At 26.6% G+C, this 25,732-nt stretch overlaps 10 protein-coding genes across 10 annotated transcripts; 8 read left to right on the top strand and 2 right to left on the bottom strand. All coding sequences in view use genetic code 12, as the record gives it.

Annotated features, from left to right (window-relative positions):
• Positions 1-405: 405 nt before the first annotated feature.
• KGF55_000037 (tRNase Z) lies at positions 406-2,973 on the top strand (the record flags this gene model as incomplete). The annotated part of the gene is made up of 1 exon (XM_051758518.1): positions 406-2,973. The coding sequence occupies one exon, from the start codon at positions 406-408 to the stop codon at positions 2,971-2,973; it is 2,568 nt and encodes an 855-aa protein (XP_051617243.1).
• Positions 2,974-3,960: 987 nt separating this feature from the next.
• KGF55_000036 (diacylglycerol O-acyltransferase) lies at positions 3,961-6,063 on the top strand (the record flags this gene model as incomplete). Its single annotated transcript, XM_051758407.1, has 1 exon — positions 3,961-6,063. The coding sequence occupies one exon, from the start codon at positions 3,961-3,963 to the stop codon at positions 6,061-6,063; it is 2,103 nt and encodes a 700-aa protein (XP_051617242.1).
• Positions 6,064-6,317: 254 nt separating this feature from the next.
• On the top strand, positions 6,318-9,233 carry LYS144 (Lys144p; the record flags this gene model as incomplete). Its single annotated transcript, XM_051758296.1, has 1 exon — positions 6,318-9,233. The coding sequence occupies one exon, from the start codon at positions 6,318-6,320 to the stop codon at positions 9,231-9,233; it is 2,916 nt and encodes a 971-aa protein (XP_051617241.1).
• A 306-nt stretch (positions 9,234-9,539) lies between these two features.
• On the top strand, positions 9,540-10,952 carry ERG4 (delta(24(24(1)))-sterol reductase; the record flags this gene model as incomplete). The annotated part of the gene is made up of 1 exon (XM_051758185.1): positions 9,540-10,952. The coding sequence occupies one exon, from the start codon at positions 9,540-9,542 to the stop codon at positions 10,950-10,952; it is 1,413 nt and encodes a 470-aa protein (XP_051617240.1).
• A 163-nt stretch (positions 10,953-11,115) lies between these two features.
• SCL1 (proteasome core particle subunit alpha 1) lies at positions 11,116-11,859 on the bottom strand (the record flags this gene model as incomplete). Its single annotated transcript, XM_051758074.1, has 1 exon — positions 11,116-11,859. One exon carries the CDS (start codon positions 11,857-11,859, stop codon positions 11,116-11,118), a length of 744 nt encoding a protein of 247 aa, XP_051617239.1.
• Positions 11,860-12,035: 176 nt separating this feature from the next.
• HOS2 (histone deacetylase) lies at positions 12,036-13,394 on the top strand (the record flags this gene model as incomplete). Its single annotated transcript, XM_051757963.1, has 1 exon — positions 12,036-13,394. One exon carries the CDS (start codon positions 12,036-12,038, stop codon positions 13,392-13,394), a length of 1,359 nt encoding a protein of 452 aa, XP_051617238.1.
• Positions 13,395-13,716: 322 nt separating this feature from the next.
• KGF55_000031 (serine/threonine protein kinase) lies at positions 13,717-15,789 on the top strand (the record flags this gene model as incomplete). The annotated part of the gene is made up of 1 exon (XM_051757853.1): positions 13,717-15,789. The coding sequence occupies one exon, from the start codon at positions 13,717-13,719 to the stop codon at positions 15,787-15,789; it is 2,073 nt and encodes a 690-aa protein (XP_051617237.1).
• Positions 15,790-17,443: 1,654 nt separating this feature from the next.
• ARF3 (Arf3p) lies at positions 17,444-18,032 on the top strand (the record flags this gene model as incomplete). Its single annotated transcript, XM_051757742.1, has 2 exons — positions 17,444-17,458; positions 17,520-18,032. 2 exons carry the CDS (start codon positions 17,444-17,446, stop codon positions 18,030-18,032), a joined length of 528 nt encoding a protein of 175 aa, XP_051617236.1.
• A 157-nt stretch (positions 18,033-18,189) lies between these two features.
• On the bottom strand, positions 18,190-18,969 carry RKI1 (ribose-5-phosphate isomerase; the record flags this gene model as incomplete). Its single annotated transcript, XM_051757630.1, has 1 exon — positions 18,190-18,969. The coding sequence occupies one exon, from the start codon at positions 18,967-18,969 to the stop codon at positions 18,190-18,192; it is 780 nt and encodes a 259-aa protein (XP_051617235.1).
• A 4,412-nt stretch (positions 18,970-23,381) lies between these two features.
• Positions 23,382-25,532, top strand: KGF55_000028 (uncharacterized protein; the record flags this gene model as incomplete). Its single annotated transcript, XM_051757519.1, has 1 exon — positions 23,382-25,532. The coding sequence occupies one exon, from the start codon at positions 23,382-23,384 to the stop codon at positions 25,530-25,532; it is 2,151 nt and encodes a 716-aa protein (XP_051617234.1).
• Positions 25,533-25,732: the final 200 nt, after the last annotated feature.

The raw sequence follows: 25,732 nt of genomic DNA, 5'->3' as shown, positions 1-25,732 counted from the left end.
TGTCTTTAGCGATTTAACTTCTACAATTTTGTGTAACTACAGTGGTTTTAAAATTTAGTAAAGATGAGAAATGACTATAAATTATTTGCAACAACTTTTACCACTGAATTACAATTCAACCACGATCTTAATGAGTCATATTATATAGTATCACGCTAATAAATCATAATACCTTGAATAACGAAGAACTTAGCACTTAGAGTCAAAATTCTGTTGAAGCAAATAGTATCAAGAACAATCCGTTCTTCAATCAATCCAATTATTCACAAATCATTTTCAACTTCAATCACCAAATCAAACTTATCTAAAAGAATTATTGACAAAAGAGCTAAAAAGAAATCAAGAAAATCTCAAAAACCACCAAAAGATATTTATAACATCAATAATAATTCGTTATTTCTGGGAATGTTTAAAATTACAACATTAAATCATATAAATAATGATACAAATCGTCCTCTTATATCATTAACTACTCGATTAGGTAATAAATACTTGTTTGGTAAAATTCCAGAAGGTTGTCAAAGAATTTTAAATTCAATAAATTCAGAAATAAAATATAATAAATTACAAGGAATATTTTTAACTGGTAATATCCTTGGTTGGTCAGATTTAGGAGGATTACCTGGATTATTTTTAACAATAAGTGATGCAACTAAACAAGGTATAAAAATTTATGGAAATTCTAAAATTTTATCATATATTGTTACTACTTGGAGACAATTTGTATTTAGATTAGGAATTAATATTGATATAATTGATGTTATTGATAATAAGGAAATAATACTTCTGAATGATGAAGTAACTGTTAAATCAATAACAATTGAATCAAATAAAAACATCGAAACAGAAACAAACAAAGAAGAAGAAAATATATTATTAAGACAAATTAAAAAATTAGCATCATTAATGTTTCCATTAAATACTTCTGAAATAAATAGTAGAAATCCAGAATCTTATAAATCAGATCCATCACAAAGAGATATACATACTCATGTAAAATTACCACGTTCAAAAATATCACAATATTTAAATTTTCAAAATCAATCATCAATATCTTACTTACTTGAATTTTCTAAAATTCGAGGGAAATTTGATCCAAAAAGAGCAATTGAATTAGGTATTAAACCAGGTCCACAATTTAGAGATTTAACCAATGGACATTCGGTGGCTAATGAAAAAGGAGAAATAATTGAACCTTCACAAGTTTTAGGACCAGATAAAATTTTACCAAATATTTTAATTATTGATATACCTACAGATGATTTTTATGAAAATACAATTAGCAGCAATATTTGGTTTAAAATTGAGAATTTAGGATTAGTTTATCATTTTATTGGTGATGATATAAATTTTAATCTTGATTCATATATTGAAAATTTTATATCAAAATTCCCCTCCAGTATTAAACATGTTATTAGTCATAAATCAATTAGTGAAAATGTAATTATAAATGATAAATTTGTTTTTAATCATTTAAAATTGAAGACGGTTATGAATGAAAATTTTAATGTGCTTAATCTGGAAGATTTTAGCTCTTTAATTCTAAAAGAGAATATTGATAAATTACATAGTTTACAAGCTTTTGGAATTAGTGAGAAAGGAATTATTAGCAACAATTCTCAAGTCACAAATAAATCAATTGAAGATATATATAACAATGAAGTAAAAAATTCAAATGAAAACACACCGTCTTTTACTGATCTTGAAAAATCAAATTTCCTACTAGAGAATGATATAGATTCAGAAAATTTAAAAGATTTTGTTCATATTTGTACATTAGGGACAGGATCAGCTTTACCAAGTATACAAAGAAATGTTTTATCTACATTATTAAGAATACCGTATCAATCAGAATCTGGTGATATCACCTACAGATCCATTTTATTAGATGGTGGGGAAAATACAATAGGAAGTTTATTAAGAAATTTTGGACAAAATAATCAACAAGATTTCATCAAGATTTTTAAAGAATTAAAATTAATTTATATATCTCATTTACATGCTGATCATCATTTAGGAATTTGTTCAATTATTAATAAATGGTTTGAAATAAATACCAATGAAGAAGATATTTTATATATGATTTTACCTTGGCAATTTATAACTTTTTTAAAAGATTGGTATAATTTAGAATCAAATCATAATACAACTTTTGATATCTATAGATTAAAAATGTTTAGTTGTGAAGATTTTATACAAATTGAATCAAGACAACCTGAATACATCAAGATATCACTTGGAAAATTTGAAGAGCTTTTTGATTCTGGAAAAATTAAAAATGAAATTATATCAAAATCTTCTTTAACAGATATTAATTTAAAAGAAGTAAATAAAATGTATGATGCCATTGGTTTAAAATCTATTGCTTCAGTAAGAGCATTACATTGTTCATGGGCATATTCAACAACATTTGAATTTAAATTAAACCAAAATCAAACTCAATTTTTCAAAGTGTCATTTTCAGGAGATACAAGACCAAATTTAAAATTTATAAAAATTGGAAACGAAAGTGATTTATTAATTCATGAATCTTCATTAGATACATATTGGATAGATGAAGCTATAGCTAAAAAACATACAACAATGATTGAAGCAATTTGGGTATCTAAATTTATGAAATGTTCAAATTTAATTTTAACTCATTTTAGTACAAGATATGGAATTGGAAATAATTATGTCCCCAAGCAAGATTTAATAAATGAATCCAAAAAATTAAAAGCATCATTTGGTGGTGATAATGAAAAAAATAAAAGATTATTTAATATCCTAAAGAATATAAATCTTGATGAAATTGAAAATAGTGAAATTTTTTTTGAAAATTTAAATATTGTTTATGCTTATGATTTAATGAATTTTAAATTTAGAAATATGAATTTTCAAGAATTGGTACAACCTCAAATTCAAAATTTATTTGAAATTAATTTAAAGAAAAGAAAATTAGATGATAATGATATTGATATGAATAATGATTGATATAGTACATTTACTTGTACATAAGATTAGTATATTTATAGAGGAAAGTTTAATTTACCAAAATGATTGAATTATGGCTGAATTAGTTTAAATTTGGGAATAAACTTTGATGAACTAAGTATTCAAAAGTTTAAAGTTTCTAGCAATATTTGAGCAATATCTATTAATTTTAGTTGGATTACTTCTCCTCTGCACGTAGTTCACATTTTGTTTTCAATTTGGTGAGGTTTACGTGACAAATATTGAGTAGGCAAAATGTTTACTGAAATGGAATGATAAAGGCGACAAATTACAGATAAAAATTGTTTGATAAAACGTTTGATTAAATTTTTCAATTTAAATTCATCGATTTTTGAACTGAAAATGGGTTTAAGCAGAAGAAACCTTAATCTTAAGGTGTCAATCCTATGTAAGATGAAAATTTTTTGGTTTCTGTACTTGCTTGGTGGATCTCTCGAGATTTACAGTTTTTCAAATATCAGGTAAAAATCTTTATTGTTCGATAATTAATTTTCATGTTTCAGATTTTTAATTAGCAAAATTAAATGATATAACCTCGCTTTTTTCACGGAAATTCCTGGCAAATTGTTCCAAAAGCTTGTGTATATGCTATTCCCTTTATGTCCGGGGCTGTATTTTATTCATAGCATCTCTGTCTAATGTTCCAACTAAACTTAACTTTATTAGCCTAGACTAATTAATATTAAAGTTTTGTCATTAGATTTATAATAATAATATTTCAATATTTTGTAACTTTCATCCAAATAATAATATTATAAATATTATATTAGACTGAAAATACAATTCTATCCCTGAATACTTGGATCATTTTCATTTCATATAATTATTCCGTTTTTCCACCTTAAATCAGACACATCATTTAGAAGTAAATCGGTTATTATTTGATCTATCTTAATTTATATTATCACATTTTTTCTTCCATAATTAATATATTTTCATACAAACCACGGGGATCTAAAGAAAACCATGACAGATAAGAGTAGTCTTGGTACAAATATCAATGATCAAATTCCCATAGTAGAGATCGATATTAAAGACACTGAAGAAAATCAACATGAAAAACCAGAAGAAACTGAAGATGTTTCAGCAACTTTAAGAAATAGAAATATAAACCCCACAAAAGAGAGATCATCAACTATGGATTCAACCACTTCATCAACTATATCAGATTCAAGTATTACTTCATCATCCACAATTACATCAAGTTCATCAACAACTCAAGCAGATGGAACCAAAAGGAGGAAAAGTAGCAGAAAAAGAAGAAGAAGAAGGAGTTCAAAACCATTATTAAACGTTGCACCATTAAATACTCCATTAAATCATAGATTAGAAACTTTAGGAGTTGTATGGCATTGTATAAGTATTCCATTTTTTATATGTGTATTTTTAATATGTATATCATTAGGTTGGGTAGTTTGGGTATCAGTTATAATTCCATATTTTATATGGTGGTATGGATTTGATTTACATTCTCCAACTAATGGTAAAGCTTCTTATAGAGTTAGAAATTCAATTAGAAATTTAATTATATGGGAATGGTTTGTTAATTATTTCCCCATAAGAGTATTTAAAACTGAAGAATTACCTGCAACTTTTGAACAAATTTTAATTGATGATGAATATGTTAATTTAAATTCAATTGATGAAGAAGATTTAGTTTCTGAAAATAGTAAAACTTTATTAGATTCAATTTTTAAGATTTTAGGATTAAAGAAAAGATTAAATAAAAGTGATGAAAGTATAGATAATATATCAGTTAGAAAAGAAAAGAAGAAAGATGAACTAAAAGCTGACACTATTAAAAAAATAGTTGAAGAAGAAGAAGAAGAGTCTGGTAGTTCAACTTCTGATGATTTGAAAGTTAAAGTTAAGGAAGATGATGATTCATCGATTACAAAAATTGAAACTTATAAAAGAGTAGCAACAGGACCAAGATATATTTTCGGTTATCATCCTCATGGAGTTATATCAATGGGAGTAGTTGGATTATTTGGTACAAATGCTTTAAGAAATGAACCATATGAACCAGTAAATAAATGGTTGAAACCTTTCTTTCATGATCCTTCAAAACATGAAAGGTTATTTCCTGGTATTGGTAAAATTTTTACTTTAACTTTAACCACTCAATTCACTATACCGTTTTATAGAGACTACCTAATGTCATTGGGAATATCCAGTGCTTCAGCTAGAAATATCAAAAGTTTGATTAATAATGGTGATAATTCAGTTTGTTTAGTCATTGGTGGAGCTCATGAAGCATTATTGAATTCCAAAGTTGTTAAAAATTCAAGAATTGGATATGGTTATAAGACAGAACAAGAAAGAATTGAAGAAGAACACAGAAAAGAATTAAAAGATGGTGATGAAGAATTAACTTCATCAAAATCTGACCTGGAATCAGAAGATGATAATGAAAATCAATATGAAGGAATACCAGCTAAAGAGAATGTGAAAAAAGAAGTAAGATTAGTTTTAAATAATAGAAAAGGGTTTATAAAATTAGCAATAGAATTAGGTAATGTGAATTTAGTTCCTTTATTTGCATTTGGAGAAGCAGATGTATATAAATTAAATTTTCCAAAACCTGGGTCGTTTGGTGCAAATTTCCAACAATGGATGAAGAAAACTTTTCAATTTACAATTCCATTCTTCAGTGCTCGTGGTGTTTTCATATATGATTTTGGATTTTTACCATATAGAAATCCTATTAATATAGTAGTTGGTAAACCTATACATGTACCTGAGGGTTGTTTACAAGAATATAAACTCAAACATCCTGAAGAATTTGAAGAACCAAAAACCGAGGAATCAAAACCACCAATTAAAAAAACTAATTCATTCACTGATTTCATCAAATTAACAAAAAGTAAAAATTCAGAAGACAAAGCAAGCAAAGATTCTGCAAATACATCGAATCGTAAAGCGAAAAGAAGTTCCGTACGTACTAAAATTCCTCAAGAATTATTAGATAAGTATCATAAATTATATGTTGATGAATTGAAACGAGTTTATGAAGAAAATAAAGAAAAGTTTGGGTATGGTGATGTTGAATTAAAAATTATTGATTAATTTGAAATATATTAGATATTACATGAATTTAGAACCGTTTGATACTGTTTTAGAATTCACTTTCACCTCTCTTTTGTTATGGCTGTGATTTTCGTAAATCCGAAGCCGCGCTTATCACCTTAAACGGAATAAAAAGGAATTTACGAAATCTGAAATTGCAACACAAAAATTGTTTATTATTTATACACCATTAGATAATCAATTTCACAACTAGACATCTACCACCAACTCCAAACTTTGCTTTAACAGTTAAAATGGAAGGTAGTAAGATTAAAAAACGGAAATATTCAAGATTGGGCTGTGCAGAATGTAAAAGAAGGAAAATAAAATGTGATGAATTGAAACCAAGTTGTTTTAATTGTTCAAGGTTACAAAAAATATGTCAATATCCAAGTTCAACTCAATCTAATTTTAAATTTGAAGTACCTAAGCAGCTGAAAAAAGTGAGCAGACACACTTCTGAAAATAAAAGTGATGATTCTGAGTCAGTATCATATAATAATCGAACGTTCGAGGAACATAATAATAATCAATACACACATAATATTCCACAACCTCAAATACTACCGAATTCACCTTCTTTAAATCATAGACTACTACCTCCTCAACAACAGCAACCTCAATTATCCTATAGATTTTACCAGGAAAACAATAGTAATATAAGAACTCCACCTTCATTACCTTCATTAAATGAACCATCATCAACTACGTCAAGAGTGAACATTCTAGATCTAGGTGCTAATAGGAATGACAAAAGTGGAGATAGCGTTGCAAACAATGGTTTACCACAGCACTTACCAATACAAACTCAACCAGGGCTCCAAGCTCACTCATCACATGTTCAATTGGATATACAAACGCCAACTTCTTCTTTCAACACTTTAAATCAGCCAAGTCATAATCAATCTCAATCTATTCCAAACCCTATATTACCTCATATTCAACAACCATCACAACATCTACCGCATCAACAAAGTGAATGTAAGAAATATAAAATATCAGACATATTATCACCTGATATCGACTTTTTGAATGATCAAAATTGGGGTAGTATTGCACCAGATGACGTAAGAAATCTTTTTGATGATGCTAGTTTATTGGTTCATGATTCTTTAGAAATGTTTGGGATCGATCAATATAATTTTATGAATCAAGGGATTAGGAACGACCAAATAACGAATAATCATTCAACTCTGATAAATGAAATCAATGATCAAAGTTATACTACGAATGGTGATACTAAAATTAGAAATGATTCATATCCTTTAAGTATACCAAGTTCAGATGAAACTTCTTTATTTCCTGATTTTCCAATTGAAGAATTTAGTAGTCGATTATTTGTTAAATCAAATCCAATTGTGATAGAACCTGTGAAAAGTAACAAGGAACTTATAGATACTACATTAAAAAATTTTGATTTAAGTGGTCCACATGAAAATTATTTAAATAAATTGACAAATTCTGAATTAAGTTTTCATATGTTTCCATTTGCTTCAACTATAGAGGATAATTCGGTAAATAAAATATTATTGAAATATCTGCAAGGTTGTTCATATTTATTAACTTCATTACTTTCAAGTTCTGCGACTTTTCAGTTCATTCAAACTAGAAAGTCTATTCATGAACAAAATAGAACAAAATATAATTCAATTTGTTTAAAATTATTAAGTGAAGCATTTCCACAAGTAAACAGTGAAGAAGAAGATCAAAAAATCATGGCTAATGATATTGAAAAATTATTACTTACAATATTGGTTTTGACTTCAAATTTTACTGCAACTGCTTATTTTCAAACAGATATTGGAGATAATCATGATACAAAAAAACATGATAAAACAGAACCAAAACCTAGTAAATTATTGTCATGGAAAACTCATTTACGTGGAGTTAAAGATTTATTATTAAAATACACAAATTTAACTTGTAATAAATTAAAACGTACTTACATATCGGATGGATTAGCATTGGCAAAAACTTGGTATTTTGCTATTGAAGCTTTAGCTGAATTGAATGATCCACTAGGTGGTACATTAAAATATACAAAGAAGAATATATCTCATGAATGTGGTTTAATTAAGACAGATGCAGAATTAGATTATTCTCTAATGAGTAAACTTTGGTTACAAACAGGATATTTTAGTGAGGATCGAAATAAAGACTATCATGATGCTTTGATTCGAATAAATTTATTAACTTTACCAAATTCAAATTCAATTCAATTCAATTTATACAATGGTTATAGTATTCATTTTGTTAAATTAATTGATGAATTCAGTAAGTGTTTGGATTTATTACGTGATCATAATAATGCACAAGTAAGTGGTCAAAGAATTAGTAGAATTATGAGTTTAATTGATAAAGGTCGAGAGAATTGTATTGCTCCATTGGTGAACAAAGAAACTTTTATTATCCCACGCGAATCACCTGGACATCCAAATTATCAAAAATTTGATAAAGTCGTTTTACCGAAATCATGTTATGGTGAAGAAATTATTCTATCAGGAGATAATGAAGAAAGTATTTATTATTCTTGGTTTGATTGGTGTGAACAGATGCATGTAGATTCATTATATTTAAAATTATTAACAACTAAAGGTTTATTAAAATTACCTTCACATCATGCATTAATAAAAGAACTTAAAATTAAAATTTTAAATTCAATGTTTTTCATAAAACCAATCACTTCAAACAATCAATTAAATCATCATCATCATAAAGATAAATTTTATGAAATTCATGATGATATATTTGTTAAATCAGAAAATTTTTATATATCTAAAAAATTATTTGATTTAAGAGTAGTTATGGTTCAAAGTGTATTTAGACAATGTGCTAAACTTTCATTAAATGATGAAGAATTTGAAAAATTAGAATTATTATTTAGAGGTATGATAAAATTAGGTAATGGATCATCATTAATTGCATTAGATCAAATTAGAAGATTAAGAAATAAAACTTTATTTAGAATTAAAAAGGAAAATCATGCTGATAATTGTAATCATGTTAATGAACGTAAGAATAGTAATGGATCAAGTAAAAATGGAGATGCTAAAGAGAATGGTTCTGTTGATCAACAAAGTAGGATTGAAGAAGAAGATGAGGAGGAAGACCTAGATGATGATGAAGAAGATGAGGATAGGAATTTCTTGGATATAATACCATTTTCATAAAAAATGCCAAAAAGTTTTCATTCTTTATCGGGTATGCAATTTTATAGATCCCAAAGGGGCTGTTCAATCGATATTTGTAGATTGTTAAACGATATCTTTCAGAGTTCTAGACATTTTTCTCGTATAGATCGTCGTATCTTCAAACGTGTTCGACCAAAAATCTCGTCTCAATAAAGTTCATTGATTGCACAAAATCAAGAAATCAAAACAAAACCAAAACGTCAATTTGATGCAATTATAGCAACTGTCTTCAAACAATTTTTTCTCCATTTCATATATCTTGTATAATTATTTATCAAGGTCACCATGACTGCAAAAGTATCCTTGAAGAAGGCATCTTCGAAGAAATTGAAGAAACAACCTCAACAATCAAAAAAAGGTTATACACCAAAAAATGAAATTGAATGGGAATTTGGAGGTCCAATTGGAGTAACTGCAATGATAATTGGATTTCCATTATTAATGTGGTATATGTGGATTGGGGCTGAATTCTACAAGGGTCATTTTCCATGGCCAACAAAAGATCAATCATGGTTAGAATTTTTTATATTATTATGGGAATTAATTAAATTAAATGCTTTACCTACTTGGGGTACATTTATATTTTTCACAAGTTTTATTTTAATTCAAGGTATCTTTTATGTAACTTTACCTGGAGTTTGGACAAAAGGACAACCATTGAGTCATTTAGGAGGGAAACAATTACCATATTTTTGTAATGCTATTTGGTCTTTTTATACTTCAATTGCTTTATGTTTGGGATTACATTTTTCTGGATTATTACCTGCTTATTATATATTAGATAATTTTGGAAGAATTATGACTGTAGCTATCTTTTATGGTATAATATTTTCAATTGGGTTATATTTAATTACTATAAATATTACTGGAGATTATCATAGAATGACAGGTAATCATATATATGATATGTTTATGGGAGCTCCATTAAATCCAAGAATTGGTAAATATTTAGATTTGAAAATGTTTTTTGAAATTAGAATTCCTTGGTTTATTTTATTCTTTATAAGTTTTGGATTATGTTTCAAACAATATGATTCTTATGGTTACGTTACACCTCAAGCCTTGTTTTTATTATATGCTCATTGGCTTTATGCTAATGCTTGTGCTAAAGGTGAAGAATTAGTAGTACCAACATGGGATATGGCTTATGAAAAATTTGGCTTTATGCTTATTTTTTGGAATATTGCAGGTGTTCCATTTACTTATTGTCAATGTTCATTATTTTTAGCATATAATGAACCTCAAACTTATCAATGGTCAAAATATTACAACTTATTTTTGTTTGTTGTTTTGACAATTAGTTATTACTTTTTCGATACCGGAAATCGTCAAAAGAATAGTTTTAGAAGAACATTATCAGGAAATACTCATTTAAGAAAAACTTTCCCATACTTACCATATTCAGATTTAGTAAATCCAAAATATATTAAATGTGCAAATGGTTCAACATTATTGACTGATGGTTGGTATGTATATGCAAGAAAAATGCATTATACAGCTGATTATATTCAAACTTTAACATGGGCTTTAATTTGTGGTTTTAAATCCCCATTTCCATGGTTTTTCCCATTATTTTTCTTAATAGTTTTAATTCAAAGAGCTTACAGAGATCAAAGAAAATGTGCTAAAAAATACGGTAAAGATTGGGATAGATATTTAGAAGCTTGTCCATATTTGTTTATTCCGTACGTTTGGTAAGAAGATAATCCTTCAACATGTATATAATACTAGATCTATACATTATTTATTGACAAAAGTTTGATTCATTTTACTCGTTTGTTTGTTCTCTGTAATACAAATTGAGAGTACAGACACGTTACTAATGAGAATATTTCATTAATTTATATTTTCATTCGTCTATTTAATCTTGTTCTGCAATAGCTACTAGCCTTTCATCAATTTCATCAGGTGTTAAAATTTGAAATTTACCTTCAGTAGCAACTCCAATTTCAATATCATTTTTTCTAAAATCAGTACCTAAAACTGAACTTAAAGCAGTTATTGCAAATTCAACAGTTTCTTTCCAATCTCCATTAACATAATTTGTCTTTTTAAATTTTTTCTCCAAATAAGTTGTAGCTTCTTGTTGTTTTGGTCCAGTAGCTACTGCTTTAAAACTTGTAAAATATCCAGCTGGATCACATTTAAAAACTTGTGGTCCTTTATTTTCATCTTCAAAATCAACTTGAATAAAAGTTAATGCTACTCCCAAAGGTCTCATATATGCTCTTTGTGTATATAATTGACTTAAATTAGCCATTCTTTTACTTAAACTTTCAACAGGTATTTCATAACCATATTTGTATCTAAATTCAGATGATTCACTTCTTGCTCTCATTGCTTGAGCTCTTGCATCTGCAATTGAACCTGTTGCAACCATTCCTATACTTGGTGTAATTTTAAAAATATATGATATTGTTTTAGAATCTAATAATTTATCAGGTATTTTCTTTTGAGATATAATAACTGCTGAATCTTTACCTGTAACTCCTATGGAGGTTATATTTGATGAATTTATTGCTTTAAATGCATATTCTACTTGATATAATCTACCTTCTGGTGAGAAAATGGTAATATGTCTATCAAACCCAGCTGATCCAGACATGATTTTTTATAGTTATACAAGCAATTGATGAATTATGAGTTAATTGAAGTATTGAAGCACTGTTGAGTCAACTAGTGGCGAAATAAATTTGGTTCAAATAAGAATGATTTTTTTGTGCGTAAAAACATTTACACAATATCACTTACAACCAGTAAATACATAAAGAAGTTATAAACATGAAGAATATACCGACGAGTGAGACTGATACATTCACAGTAGATGAAACTACAAAAGAACATATACCATTATACCATCCAAATAACACCAAGAATTTAAATGTCTCCTATCATTATAATCCAGAAGCAAGTCGATATCATTATGGAGCACTACATCCTATGAAACCATTCAGATTAATGTTAACAGATCATTTAATAATACTGTATAAATTATATGATAAAATGGATCTATATACTCCAAGAAAAGCAACCAAACAAGAACTACTAGAATTTCATTCCGAAGATTATATAAATTTTTTACAATCAATAACACCAGAAACTTGCAAGACTCTTGATTCTTCAACACTAGCGAGATTTAATATTGGAGATGATTGTCCAATATTTGATGGAATATTTGATTATCTGCAAATTTATACCGGCTCATCATTAGATGCAACAAGAAAAATAATTAGTGGAATGTCTGATATTGCAATAAATTGGTCTGGTGGATTACATCATGCAAAAAAATTTGAACCAAGTGGATTTTGTTATGTAAATGATATTGTATTGAGTATAATAAATTTATTAAGAGTACATCCAAGAGTTATGTATATAGATATTGATTTACATCATGGTGACGGAGTTCAAGAAGCATTTTATACAACTGATCGAGTAATGACTGTTAGTTTTCATAAATATAATGGTGAATTTTTTCCTGGAACTGGATCTGTTGATGAAACTGGTTTGGGTAGTGGTAAAAATTTTGCAATAAATGTACCATTAAGAGATGGAATTGATGATGATAATTATGTAAGATTATTTAAACTGATTATGGAACCTTTGATAACAAAATTTCAACCTTCTTGTATAGTACAACAATGTGGAGCTGATTCATTAGGTTATGATAGATTAGGATGTTTTAATTTGAATATAAGAGCTCATGGTGAATGTGTAAATTTTATAAAAAGTTTTGGTATACCTATGTTAGTATTAGGAGGTGGTGGTTATACTCCAAGAAATGTTAGTCGATTATGGTGCTATGAAACATCAGTTTTAAATGATGTAAGTTTAGATCATAAAATTCCAAATTATTTACCAACATATGATTGGTTTGGACCTGATTATTCATTACATCCACAATTAGAAGGAAGAATTGATAATAAAAATAGTAGGAAATATTTGGAAAGTGTAAAACAAGAAATAATGGAACAAATAAGATATTTGAATGCAGCTCCTTCTGTACAAATGTATGAAATACCACCAGATATTACAGGATTAACTGAAGAAGAAGATAAAATGTTGGAAGAATTGAATAGGGAAGAAAATGAGAAAGAAGAAGAAAATAATATCAACATGAGGTCGTCTATAAAAGTGAGTTAATAAATAGATTGTAATAGTATATTTATTGTGATGAAGTGAATGATATCGTAGCAAGAAAATTTGTCAAGCAATGCAGACTATATGTTAACATAGTTACTTCGGCTCTCGACTCATTTTGTAATTTATTAGTCGAGTTGGTAGCAACATCAATTTGCAGAATATGTAGAATTCTTTAAACCACATTATTAAAGTCCGGATAAACAATATAATGACCAAGAAGGCTATAAAATTATTGATCAAAAGTCTCAAACTAGTACTTCTCAACAACAGAAATTCCCAAATGAATTCAAACCTGTACATATAACAACCGATAGATGAGAGTATGGATTGTAAAAAACTAGAGATTGAAATTGATCCAGAGACTAAAAAGAAAATCATAAATCAACAATATTTAATCATTAAAAAGATTGGTCAAGGACAATTTGGTAAAGTATTTTTAGGTAAAGTTTTACAACGACAACAGCAACAAAATTCTAATTCATATGTTGCCATAAAAACAATAAATAGAATTGATAAATCAAAATTAATTACAAAATCATATATAAATAATAATTCAAAAATTGCAAAAGAAATTGAAATTTTAAAACAATGTAATCATCCAAATGTTGTTAAATTAATTAGTGTTATAGATGATTTATATTTTGATAAAATTTTTTTAATCTTGGAACATTGTAAATATCAAGAAATTGATTATAAATCATATAATCATTATTATGAAAAATATAATCACTTGAGAAAAAATCCATTAAATTTAAATAAAATTTTAAGAGATGTTATAAATGGTTTAGAATATTTACATGATTACAAAAATATAATTCATAGAGATATAAAACCTTCAAATTTATTAATTGATGAAAATAATAATATTAAAATATCAGATTTTGGAGTAAGTTTGATTCTAGAGAATAATTTAGATAATAATTCAAAGGAATTATTGAAAACAACGGGGACTCCAGCTTTTTATGCACCTGAATTATGTCAATTTATAACAAATAATATGAATTCAACTACAAAAATTTATGAAATTAGTAAAAAAATTGATATTTGGTCATTAGGAATAACTTTATATAGTTTAATTTTTAATATTGTTCCATTTAATGGTAAAAATGAATATCAAACTTTAAACAAGATATTAAATGAAGAAGTTAAATTTCCAATAACTTTAAAATCAAAAAGAATTACTGATGATGATATTATTGAATTTAATTATTTAAAAGATTTGATAAAGCAGACATTAATTAAAGATCCAAATGATAGAATTACGATAAAAGAGATCAAGAATCATAAATTTACATTGTTTGATTTAAATCTTAAGGAAATCGATAAATTTTTAAAATTTAATGATAAATATTGTATTAAGAAAGATAATGGGTTTTCATCAAAATTTAAAAAATTATTTGCAAAGAATAACAGTACTACAACACACACTAACGAGCCAATCACAACACAAGTACACTCAAATCATGTACAACATGACCCAACTCAAGATTTAAAACATGTGGATGATCTACTAGATTCATATTTGGATGATTCCTCTTCATTAAGTAGTATGGATGATGCAGAACCAATAAATACAAATAATTTATTAGAAGATTTACATTTATCATCAACATCTTCTCATTCAACATCACCAACTAAATATAAACCTCCAAGTTTAAATTTAGAATCAAATAACCACCACCAACAACAAAAAAATGATATATATACATATCAAAATAGATCTTTAAAAGATTTAAATTTATCATTTACTCAACCACCATCATTGTCTGCAAATACACAAAATTCCAAAACTATAATAACACCAAGTAATTCAATTCATTCATCATTATCTACTCCTATAAATGATTCATTTGCAACAATTGGTCAACCATCACCAACAAATCCTCAACAATTTTTTAGTCCCAAAAAGAGATTTTTTGATAATCAATCAATTAATTCATCAAATCATCAAACTACTACAACGACAATACAACCTTCTATAAAATCATTATCATATGAAGAACATAACTTTGAAGATCCATCAAATTATCATTCCCATTATCATCAATTTGAAAGACCATCTAGTATTGGATCAAATAATAGTCTACGTAGATTACCAAGTTCTTCAAGTTCATTAAATTTAAATGGTTATTTTAATGATAATGAATCAATAATTTCAAATCATTCAATAACAAAATATAATCTTAAGAATAATTCAAGTAGTAAGACTAAGAATCATTCACAATTTAAAACCAATGGATTTGAGAAAAAAAAGGATGATACGAATAAAGATAATGACAATAATGATAATGATGATAATAATAATGATACTACGATTAATTTGCTGGACAATTTTAATCTTGGTATAAAATATAAAGATTTAAGTAGTTATTTAGATGGTTTAGAAGATATTTAATAAAATTGTAATACTATCAATACTTTATTACTCCGTAAACTGAACTTTTCTTTCTTCAAATCTTTCTGCAAGGTAATGCCACTTGAGCAAACTCAAGTTCGACTAAGTTGAAGTAAAATTATACCTGGAAGTGTTCTTGATTTAGTATTAAGGATATAAGGTTTATGTGCTAGCGCCAAAATTATACAGAGTCGAATTTATAAATTCATGATAGATTAAGTAAAAGGATGAAGTATGCATTGAACACGCAACAGATCTAGAATGTATTTGATCATAGTAAAATAACTAGGAAATGAAAGCGGAAGCGGATCTGTCAGTTTATGTATGTTTAACCAAAGTGTGATTATGGAAATAGAAAAATTAGCTAATATCAATTTATGTTATAATTTTTGAATTATAAAAATAATATAAAAGTAATAGTAAAATCCCATTTTTTTATTTTATAAATTTTCAATATAGACTAAGTAAAAATCATTTATGGTAGTGTTTAAGTTATATTTGGTTAGGCTTAACTCAATTGCAATTACATACCAGATTTTGTCGACCGGACAGCCTGGTAATAAAGTGAAGTTATTATAATGACATAAAAGGAATATACTTCTTGGTCAAAATAGTATACTCTCATAGATTTATCAAACTAAGAAGAAAATGACTAGTTGGTTGAAAAATTTTTAAGTATGAGATTCAATAGGGAAGGATCTGTTTCTACTTGATAATAACCATTACCAGGATGCCCAGTTGATAAAATCAATAATTCAATTGAGTTGACAAAATATTATTTAAACACAACCATAAGTAATGAAATGTTTATCCATGAAAACAGTATTGTTACAAATGTTATTCAGTCAGACATTGATCCTCCTCAATTAGAAGTATTTCATACATATATTTGATTCAACCATTGGCACAATTTCCCTAAATGATTTTTTTTTTTCAATAAACAGACGCGTCTTCATTTTTTTGTATATATTTTCAATTGATTTTCGTCTAATGAATGTGTACAATGATAATTTGAATATACTTTACATCTTTCTTGGAAGAGATTAGGTTGATCAATAGTTTAAGTTGAAATTCATGGAAGAAACAAATCATATATAGAAACCATGATTTATATTGGGATGGAATGTAGAATATTAATTTAAATTTTTAGTAATATACTATACTTAAGTACTTGTTTTCGTATAATTTTAATAATATTAGTAGGGTTACAAAGTTAGGTACAAGTTAGAACAATAGAAAACAATGTAGAAAGTATCAATATCAATTGATACCGTTTTCACTCTTATCGTCTAATTTACTTAATATTCTACATTTCTAATATACTTTAATTGTTTATAAAACATTGTGAAACTTTTCAATTTTTTTCATTTACTTTCAACTAATATTTAATATTTATTTACAATAGACGAAATAAAAATAATAAATTAAATTTGACAATCTATTATACACCATTTTCATTCCATATCTACTGTATATCAGAGTTACCAATTATCAAAAAGATTAAAAGGATCAATAGACTGCCATTTCATTCAAAGAAACATCTAACTTCATAATTCATACACTCATTTATTTTTTTATACCGTGTTACTTCCTTTAGAGATACAAATTAACATAACCCAACCCATAGAAGAACAAAGATAACAAAACTTTCAAGATGGGTGCTTTAATGGTATGTACAAATTATCTTTATATACAACCTTAACAACAAACAACTAACTCCCCAATTATAGTCAAAATTATTCAAAAATAGAGAAATGAGAATATTAATGCTTGGATTAGATAATGCTGGAAAAACAACAATATTATATAAATTAAAATTAGGTAAAACTTCAAAAACAGTACCAACAGTTGGTTTCAATGTTGAAACAGTAAAACATAGAAATGTATCATTTGCAGTATGGGATTGTGGAGGACAAGAAAGAATAAGACCTTTATGGAGACATTATTTTACAGGAACAAATGCTTTAATATATGTTGTTGATTCAAATGATTCTAAAAGATTAGAAGAAAGTAAACAAGAATTATATAGAATTATTCAAGATAAAGAATTAAATAATTGTTTATTAGTTGTTTTAGCAAATAAACAAGATATTGAAAATTCAATAAAACCAAAAGAATTAATTGAAAAATTTGAATTAAATAAATTAACTGGTAATCATACTTGGAGTGTTATACCTACTATAGCAATTGATGGTACAGGTTTAGTGGAAACTTTAAATTGGATATCATCACATTCAAAATAATAAATATTGATAAAGGTGATATATAAATTGAGGAAACAAATAAGAAGCTAAGCTTCGTTATTCAGAGGATAAGAGGATAGACATTAAACCAGAAAGCTAGTGTTAAGCAACGTAAATTATGTATAATATTATATTAATTGTATTAATAAAAACTTTATTATTTCGATTCTTCAATAACTGTATCAACATTAACATTTTCTTCTGTATTCTTGTTGTTATCACCACCCCAAATACTTATTTCTCCATTATTTTCACCAAAATATACTTTTTCAGTAATTTCAGTAAATAATCCAGTTTCAATTACTCCAACTAATGACTTCAACTTGAAGTGTAAATTTTTAGGATCTTTTATAATACCAAAATTTGCATCTAATATAAAATTATTATTATCTGTTATAACTGGTCCTGCTTTAAATTTACCACCTTGTCTTAAATTAACTTCCAAAGCTCCTAAATCTTTTAAATCATTAATTAATTTTGTGAAAGCAATAGGAACAACTTCAATAGGTACTCCTTGTTTCCAATTTTCTCCTAAATATGTAGATTGTTTTCTAAAATCAGCAACAATTATTAATTTTTTAGAAGCTGAAGCAATTAATTTTTCTTGAAATAAACATGCCCCACCTCCCTTAATTAAATTTAAATCATGATCAACTTCATCTGCTCCATCAAATGCTATATCTAAAATTGGATGTTGTTCAATTGTACCTAATTTTAATCCATTATCTATAATTAATTGTTTTGATTGAAAACCAGTTGATATACAAACTATATCATCTTTTTTATTTCTAAAAATTTGTCCTATTCTTTCTGCTACATATACTACTGTTGATCCAGATCCTATACCAATAACTTTTGCATTTGGTGGTAAATTTTCATCTACTGCTTTATATGCTGCTAATTTTTTAGCACTTTCAATTGGTGAAATAGAAGACATTCTATTTGTGACTGTGGTAGTTATAAATTTAGTAAGGAATTTATGATTTTGTTTGATCGGACGGGTACAATTTATAAGCATATACTTGAGACCAAATCCATAATTTGTGCTAACTGCATCATTTTAACTTGCTGCACAAAATAAATTTCGGTTTTTAGGCATTGTCGGAATTAAAAATGTATGTATGTCGTAAAATTCTATATCATGAAAATTCTGAAACATCAAGTTAATAAAGACTGCATTGCATAATATACTTGTGTACACGATATGTTTTAAAATCTATTTATATAAAGATCTGAATTAGAGTCAAATAGATAATTATACTTCATTGCAAAATCAATTTTGTAGAACTGAGTGTATTTCTTTATTAAGATTAAAATGAGATAATGGGCATCATTAAATTTATGAGCAAGATCTAACTAAATTACGTCAAATTTAATCTGTCGTATGTTTACTATATCAGAATATGAATGAAATCTATAGAAACAGATATAATGTGATTTAAGATTTAAAATTTGGCTTTATGATAGTTTTTAGCCTCAAAACTCGAGATCATCTTTTGAAGAAAGATATGAATAATCTACTTTAACTCCTATTGTTACAATCGAAATACTAATTTATATTGGTGTCTTTCGATAAATGTAATGAATGATCCACGATTTTCCTTTCAAGGTTCGAGACTTATTGTTTGCTAATGTTTCATTTTATTAAACAATTTGAAATATTTAATTCAAATATTCAAAACTCATGAACAAGCAATAAATGACGAACCTACCACTGTATCGTGGATTAGACCGCTCTTTTTAATAATCCATCGATTTGTTTCTAGAATCCACTTATTCCTCTTCTATTATGATGTGATTAGTAGGTTATACCAAATTATATTGGCAGTATCAAATTTATTGCTGCTGTTCAGGTTCATTTCATATCTGATACATTTTTGAAAGAATAATAATGAGATTTTCAATTCAATCATCAAAAATTGGATTATTTATGTAGGATGGAACCATTTGAAACATATAGAATAAAGAACAAGGTTTTCCAATGAAGCATCTTCCTCAGTTAACGCAATGGGTTCAGTTGATGGTGATAATATTGAGTATTGAGCCTAGATGAATTTCTCAATATAAGATTTTTGGTTCAAAATTGAAAATGCGTTGAAATCCATGCATGTGAACCATACTTTTCGATTTTACGTGTAATTATATTATGATGCAGTGATGAACTTCATGTATAGTATTTGGAATCCAACAGATGAATATTGTATCAAGGTAAGATGATGTTTAAAGAAGAGCTGGATACAAGTTTAACGTGTTTTTTTTTTATTTTTATTTTTCGCTTCTTGTACACTCATTTTTCAATTTTTTGTTGGTAATTACAAGCAAAATCATTGAATTGAATTAACTCATAACGTCATCAATTTTAAAGATATGGACTTGAAAAAAACACCTTTGAAATCTACGGACTGATTATACTAAAATTTGAATTTTAAATATAATTTTTACTAGTTTGTTCCATACTTTTGAAAAATGCTGCTAAAATTAATATGTTAAACTTTTGCTGCAAAATTTTATGAATTTTTATGATGTAGGAACCAATTTTGGTCTAAATATTTTTTGAAAAAAACGTTATTTTTTTCTCTAATTCTTCCTAATTAACAACATATACTTTGTTTTGGCTGATAAAGTTGTACTGAGTTAAAAATTGTATATCAAACATGATGTTTTAGAATTTACAATTCTCTAATAATTTTTCTTAAAATTATCGACTATTAATTAAAAGAGTGCGTGACGCAAATGTTGTGTCTCAATTTGAAAAGTCTAGACATTCAAAGAAAGTAAGAAAACAAAAACCATTATAAAACATCATCGACACAGGTAAATTTTGTTGACAAATTTAATGATAAGATAACTACGGTCATCATAGTCAAAGTTTTAATATGAACTTATTCATTAATGTATTGGATGCGGGCTATCGATAAACCTCAATCCAACTCAAAGCAAGTGTTTCAGTCAATTAATTTGTACAAAATACGTATTTGAAGAGGACACCAATACTAACAATCGTCAAAAAACATCAAAACGAAAGGGTTTTCTTTTTTTGAAAGCTTATATTAAAAATTTAAAGGGAGTATGAATGCATCACAAAATTTTTGTATCGTCAAATCTACAAAATCTCAAAAGTAAGCAATATCAGCGTATCTCAAGTTTGGATCGAACGGCAAAATTATTTGAATTCCATCAGTTTTTAAAATTGATTGAAAAGAAATGATAAATATTAAATAAATCATGTTTTGAGTAAAGTTATTTGTGGAACCTAACATATACCAATAGAAGACTATTTATAAATTATGAAATTTATTATAACGATTGAATCTAATGCAAACAAATTATTTATATGTTTTAAGCTCAAAATATTTTGAAATACTTTACAATACTTGGAATATTAATGCAATCAAGATTATGAACGACAGTCGAATTTATCAATTAGATCATCGAGAAATTAGGATATTTTTAAGGATAAGGATATTTTTTATAAAACAAATTGAAATGATCATTTTTCCTTACTTTAAATTCTTGTTTTGATAATAAATTATTCGTTATTTGGATTATATATAGAAACTCAACACATTATTAAGTTACGTTCATTAATGAGAGTGAAGTCATTGATGGCTTGAGACTAAACTTACAAGTGTGACTTGAAGAGATTAGAATATGGTCTAAGTTTATCAAAGGGAGAGAATTCTTATCTCAAACCGAGCTCACCATATTAATAAGAGTTATTGGTAAAACTTCTATTCAATGCAATAGAATCGAAATATAAATTATAGGCAATGCACAAGATTGTGAAGTTATATCCAACCCAAATTATTCAATGTTGATCAAAAATAGAATATGTTATATTATCAACACATACAAGATTAAAAATTAAAGATTAAACTGAATTAGTATAATTTTCATATCCGGTGTTAGATATCTAGGTCAAATTGAAACTAGCATTTGATTTAAAAATATGATTAATATGGTCAAAACGCAAGATGTAATTATATTAAATCTAAATTATTTTGGATTAATTTCATGATTTCATCAATTTAAGATTTTCATAAAAACAAAAAATGCTGATATTAATATGCAAAGTCAACATGTGATTCGGTTTCATTTAAGTTTTGTTTTTGATTTTGATTTTGGTTTTGGTTTCTGTTTTGGTTTTTTTTTACTGAGAAGTTACTACTTTCTGTTTTTGAGATTTTGCATATATTCATTTAATTAGTTAAATTATGGATAAAGATTCAATTTTATTGTCATTGGTGAAGGAAGGAAAGGTTTAATTTTTAAGTTTTTGGGAGTGTGATACAAACAGCTTTGATAATGCACTAAACTTTTTTAATCGAACACCAGACTACGGTGATATTAACACTACCTTTGCTTTCCACATTAATTAACGAGATTTATTGGTAATTCATGAGTTCAAGTGTCGAAGTATGGAAATATATTAATATTGAAGGTAAATTGGTAGTGCGCAGAATGTTAACTAAAGTACTTTAATCTTGCATAAGATGCAAAGCTATGATAGATCAAAACTAATGCTTGATCATCTATTAGAAAGAATATCAATGTTACTTTTATGGTGTTTCAAAACTACCTGGATGGAACCATAGCTTGCTCCAGTATGTTGTTGAACCAGTTTGTTCAGAATTAAAATGTTTTAACATATTACATCAAATACTCCCAAATTTTTCCCATCAAATATTATTTGGATCAATTTAAAAGGCAACTAATGATTAACAAAGAATGTAAATAATCAATTGAAAGTTGTTAAGGATTAATTTTCGATTAATTATGATTACTAACAAATTTTTGTACATAAAACAAAAATGAACACAAAAACAAAAAATTGATAGAGAGAATCACAAAACCTTAATTTGGTAATTTAGCATTCCAAAAAATCAAAATGATAGAAAAAATCAACCTTTTCCCATTCAATAACTTACTTTTCCATATTATAACTTCAAATCAATTTCAAAACCTTAATATAACTTCACAATTCATCAAATAAATAACTAAAATCAATTATTTTTATTCAATTAATTCAATTTAATACTTTATTAACAAAAACAAAAAAAAAAACAAAAAGCTTCAATTTATTAGGTGTTTCAAAACTATAAAACACCAAATTTTGATTTATTAACAAAAATTTAAACCTGAAATATTTTCAAATAACTAAAATCAATTATTTTTATTCAATTAATTCAATTTATTACTTTATTATTTTATTCAATTAATTCAATTTATTACTTTATTAACAAAAAAAAAAAAAAAAAACAAAAAGCTTTAATTTATTAGGTGTTTCAAAACTATAAAACACTAAATTTTGGTTTATTAACAAAAACTTAAACCTGAACTATTTTCAAGATGTTCAAAAATTTCAAGAAGAAGGTTAATATAAAACCTGTCAAAAATTTATTTAATGGTAAAAATAAAGGCAAAACCGCTGATAAAGACGAAAATTGTAATAACATTTATTACAAAAACTGTAATCCTTATTTGGAATGTGACTTATATGAACCAAGTCCAATAAGAAATGTAATCAACGACGTCAACTACAATCACAATGAATCAATCAAATTTGAAGAAACAAAGTCAAATAATAATAATATTGACAATGATGATGAATTTGAAGAAATTGAATTGACAACAAAAGTACCAAGTAATTCATTAGGTTTTAAAAAACAAACTTTAAAATTATTTAAAAATTTAAGTAAAGATATAAGTGCTAAATCTACAAAATTATTTAGAATTAAAAAAGATGATAAAAATAAAAAAATCATCAACAATGACTTAATCGGAAGTGATGATGAAGATGAAGATGATACCATCGACAATCTCATCAACAATATCAACAAAGCTTTTAAATCTATGGGTTGTGAAGAATCATTAGAATTACTTTATGTCGGTAGTGACAATGAAGATGAAGATGAAGATGCTTGTGAAGAATTTGTTCATGAAAATATTGTTGTTCAAGATGATGAATTCAGCAATTACTACAATAGCATGGACAACAAATACAACATCAGCAAAGATGATCACAACAAGTATAAATCAGAATCTGATAAAAAAGACAAAGATGAAACATTAGTTGTTATGAATCATGAAGGAACTTTCTCCGCAAATTCAGAAAATGCCAAATTCAAAGCAGTCGAAAATTCAAAATCAAAACCAGTGGAAACATTAAAATTAAAACCAATGGTTGAATTAAAACAAAAAATTTTTGATGAAGAGGAAAATGAAATCATAGAGGAATCTTCAAAAGATTTCTTAAGAAAAGAAAAAGCTTGCATCAAAAAAACTGCTACCGATTGGTGGGAAAATAATGAAATTGATTCCCCTTTGACTTTGGACGATTTAACCAAAGTTAAAAGATGGGGAAAATCTAATGATAGAAATCTCGATTGGAGAGAAATTTCCTTGGTACAAACACAAGAAGTTTTAGTTGAAGAAGAATTATTACCAAAAAAACCAATTCAGAAATTGAATAATTATTTAGATTTTAGAAAAAGATTAGATATTCCTTTATGCATTAAACCTATGAAATGGCAACCAATTTTAGAAACTATATATGAAGAAGTTGAAGAACCTCAAAATGAAAATTATAATTCTGAAAATACATCAATAAATTTAGAAGACAGAATAAAAGAATCGTTTAATAATTTATTTAAAGGAAAAAATACCAATATATTTAATGAAGAAAAATGTCAACAATATTATGAGGAATTCGCTCATTTATGTAAAAAGATTGTGACAATTTTAGAAGAAGATCAAGAAGAAGAAGATTTATCATCATGTTATAACGAAACAGACAAAGAAGATGAAAATTATTTGACAGATGATGAAAAATCAAATGAAGATTACCAATCTAATTTTGAAGAAGATGAATCTTTATTATTATCAGAAGAAGAATATTCAGATTCAGAAAGAGAAACTTTTCTTTTCCAACCAGTGGAAAACGATATTATCAAAGGTATTGTCATGAAATGTCTTGACGATGAAATGAATTTAGCTGAATTAACAGAAATTGATGATAAGAAAGATGATGAAGAAGAATTGAATTTGTTTTATGAATTAGAATTTGAAAAAGTTTTGTTTGAAGAAGATGATGAAGATGATATCATTAAAGGTATTGTCATGAAATACCTTGACGAAGAAACAGAACATTCATTTTTAATGGTAAAAGGAAGATCAAGCTTTGATAATATGGTTGACGATGATGATAATAAATATGATGAAGATTTGAAATTATTCATCAAATTAGAGACTGAAAAAGTTTCTTTAGATGAATCATCATCATCAGATGAAGATGAACAATCAGGATGTTGTGGTGAAAATGTTTTGTTAGAAGAAGGAGACGAAGATGATGAAAATATTAAATCAGCCGATTCACTTCAGGTTAAAAGTGTTGTTTATAAGCCTGGTGATGAAATTATTAGAAAAATCATACAAAATGAGTTGTTAGAAAATATGGAAGATTTAATGAATTTCAAAACTCCTGTCAATTTTGGGAAATGAAAAACAAATGATTTAGATTGGTATGGGATGCTGCATTATTTTCTGGTTCTCAATTAAATTAAACTTTTTGGACAGTATTAGTCAAAGATTATCAATAAATACCTTAGTCCACAGAATCAGTAAAATTTATAATTTCAGGGCGGCACATGAACATTAAAAATACCACATGTCAACATTAGAAAAAAATCTAGCTATTTGGT

This window comes from Candida pseudojiufengensis (genome assembly GCF_024610245.1).
Source record: "Candida pseudojiufengensis strain CBS 10847 chromosome Unknown scaffold31, whole genome shotgun sequence".
In the NCBI taxonomy this organism is placed as follows: domain Eukaryota; kingdom Fungi; phylum Ascomycota; class Pichiomycetes; order Serinales; family Debaryomycetaceae; genus Lodderomyces; species Lodderomyces pseudojiufengensis.
Note: the sequence above shows the minus strand (reverse complement) of the source record. Positions and strands in the feature narration are given on the sequence as shown.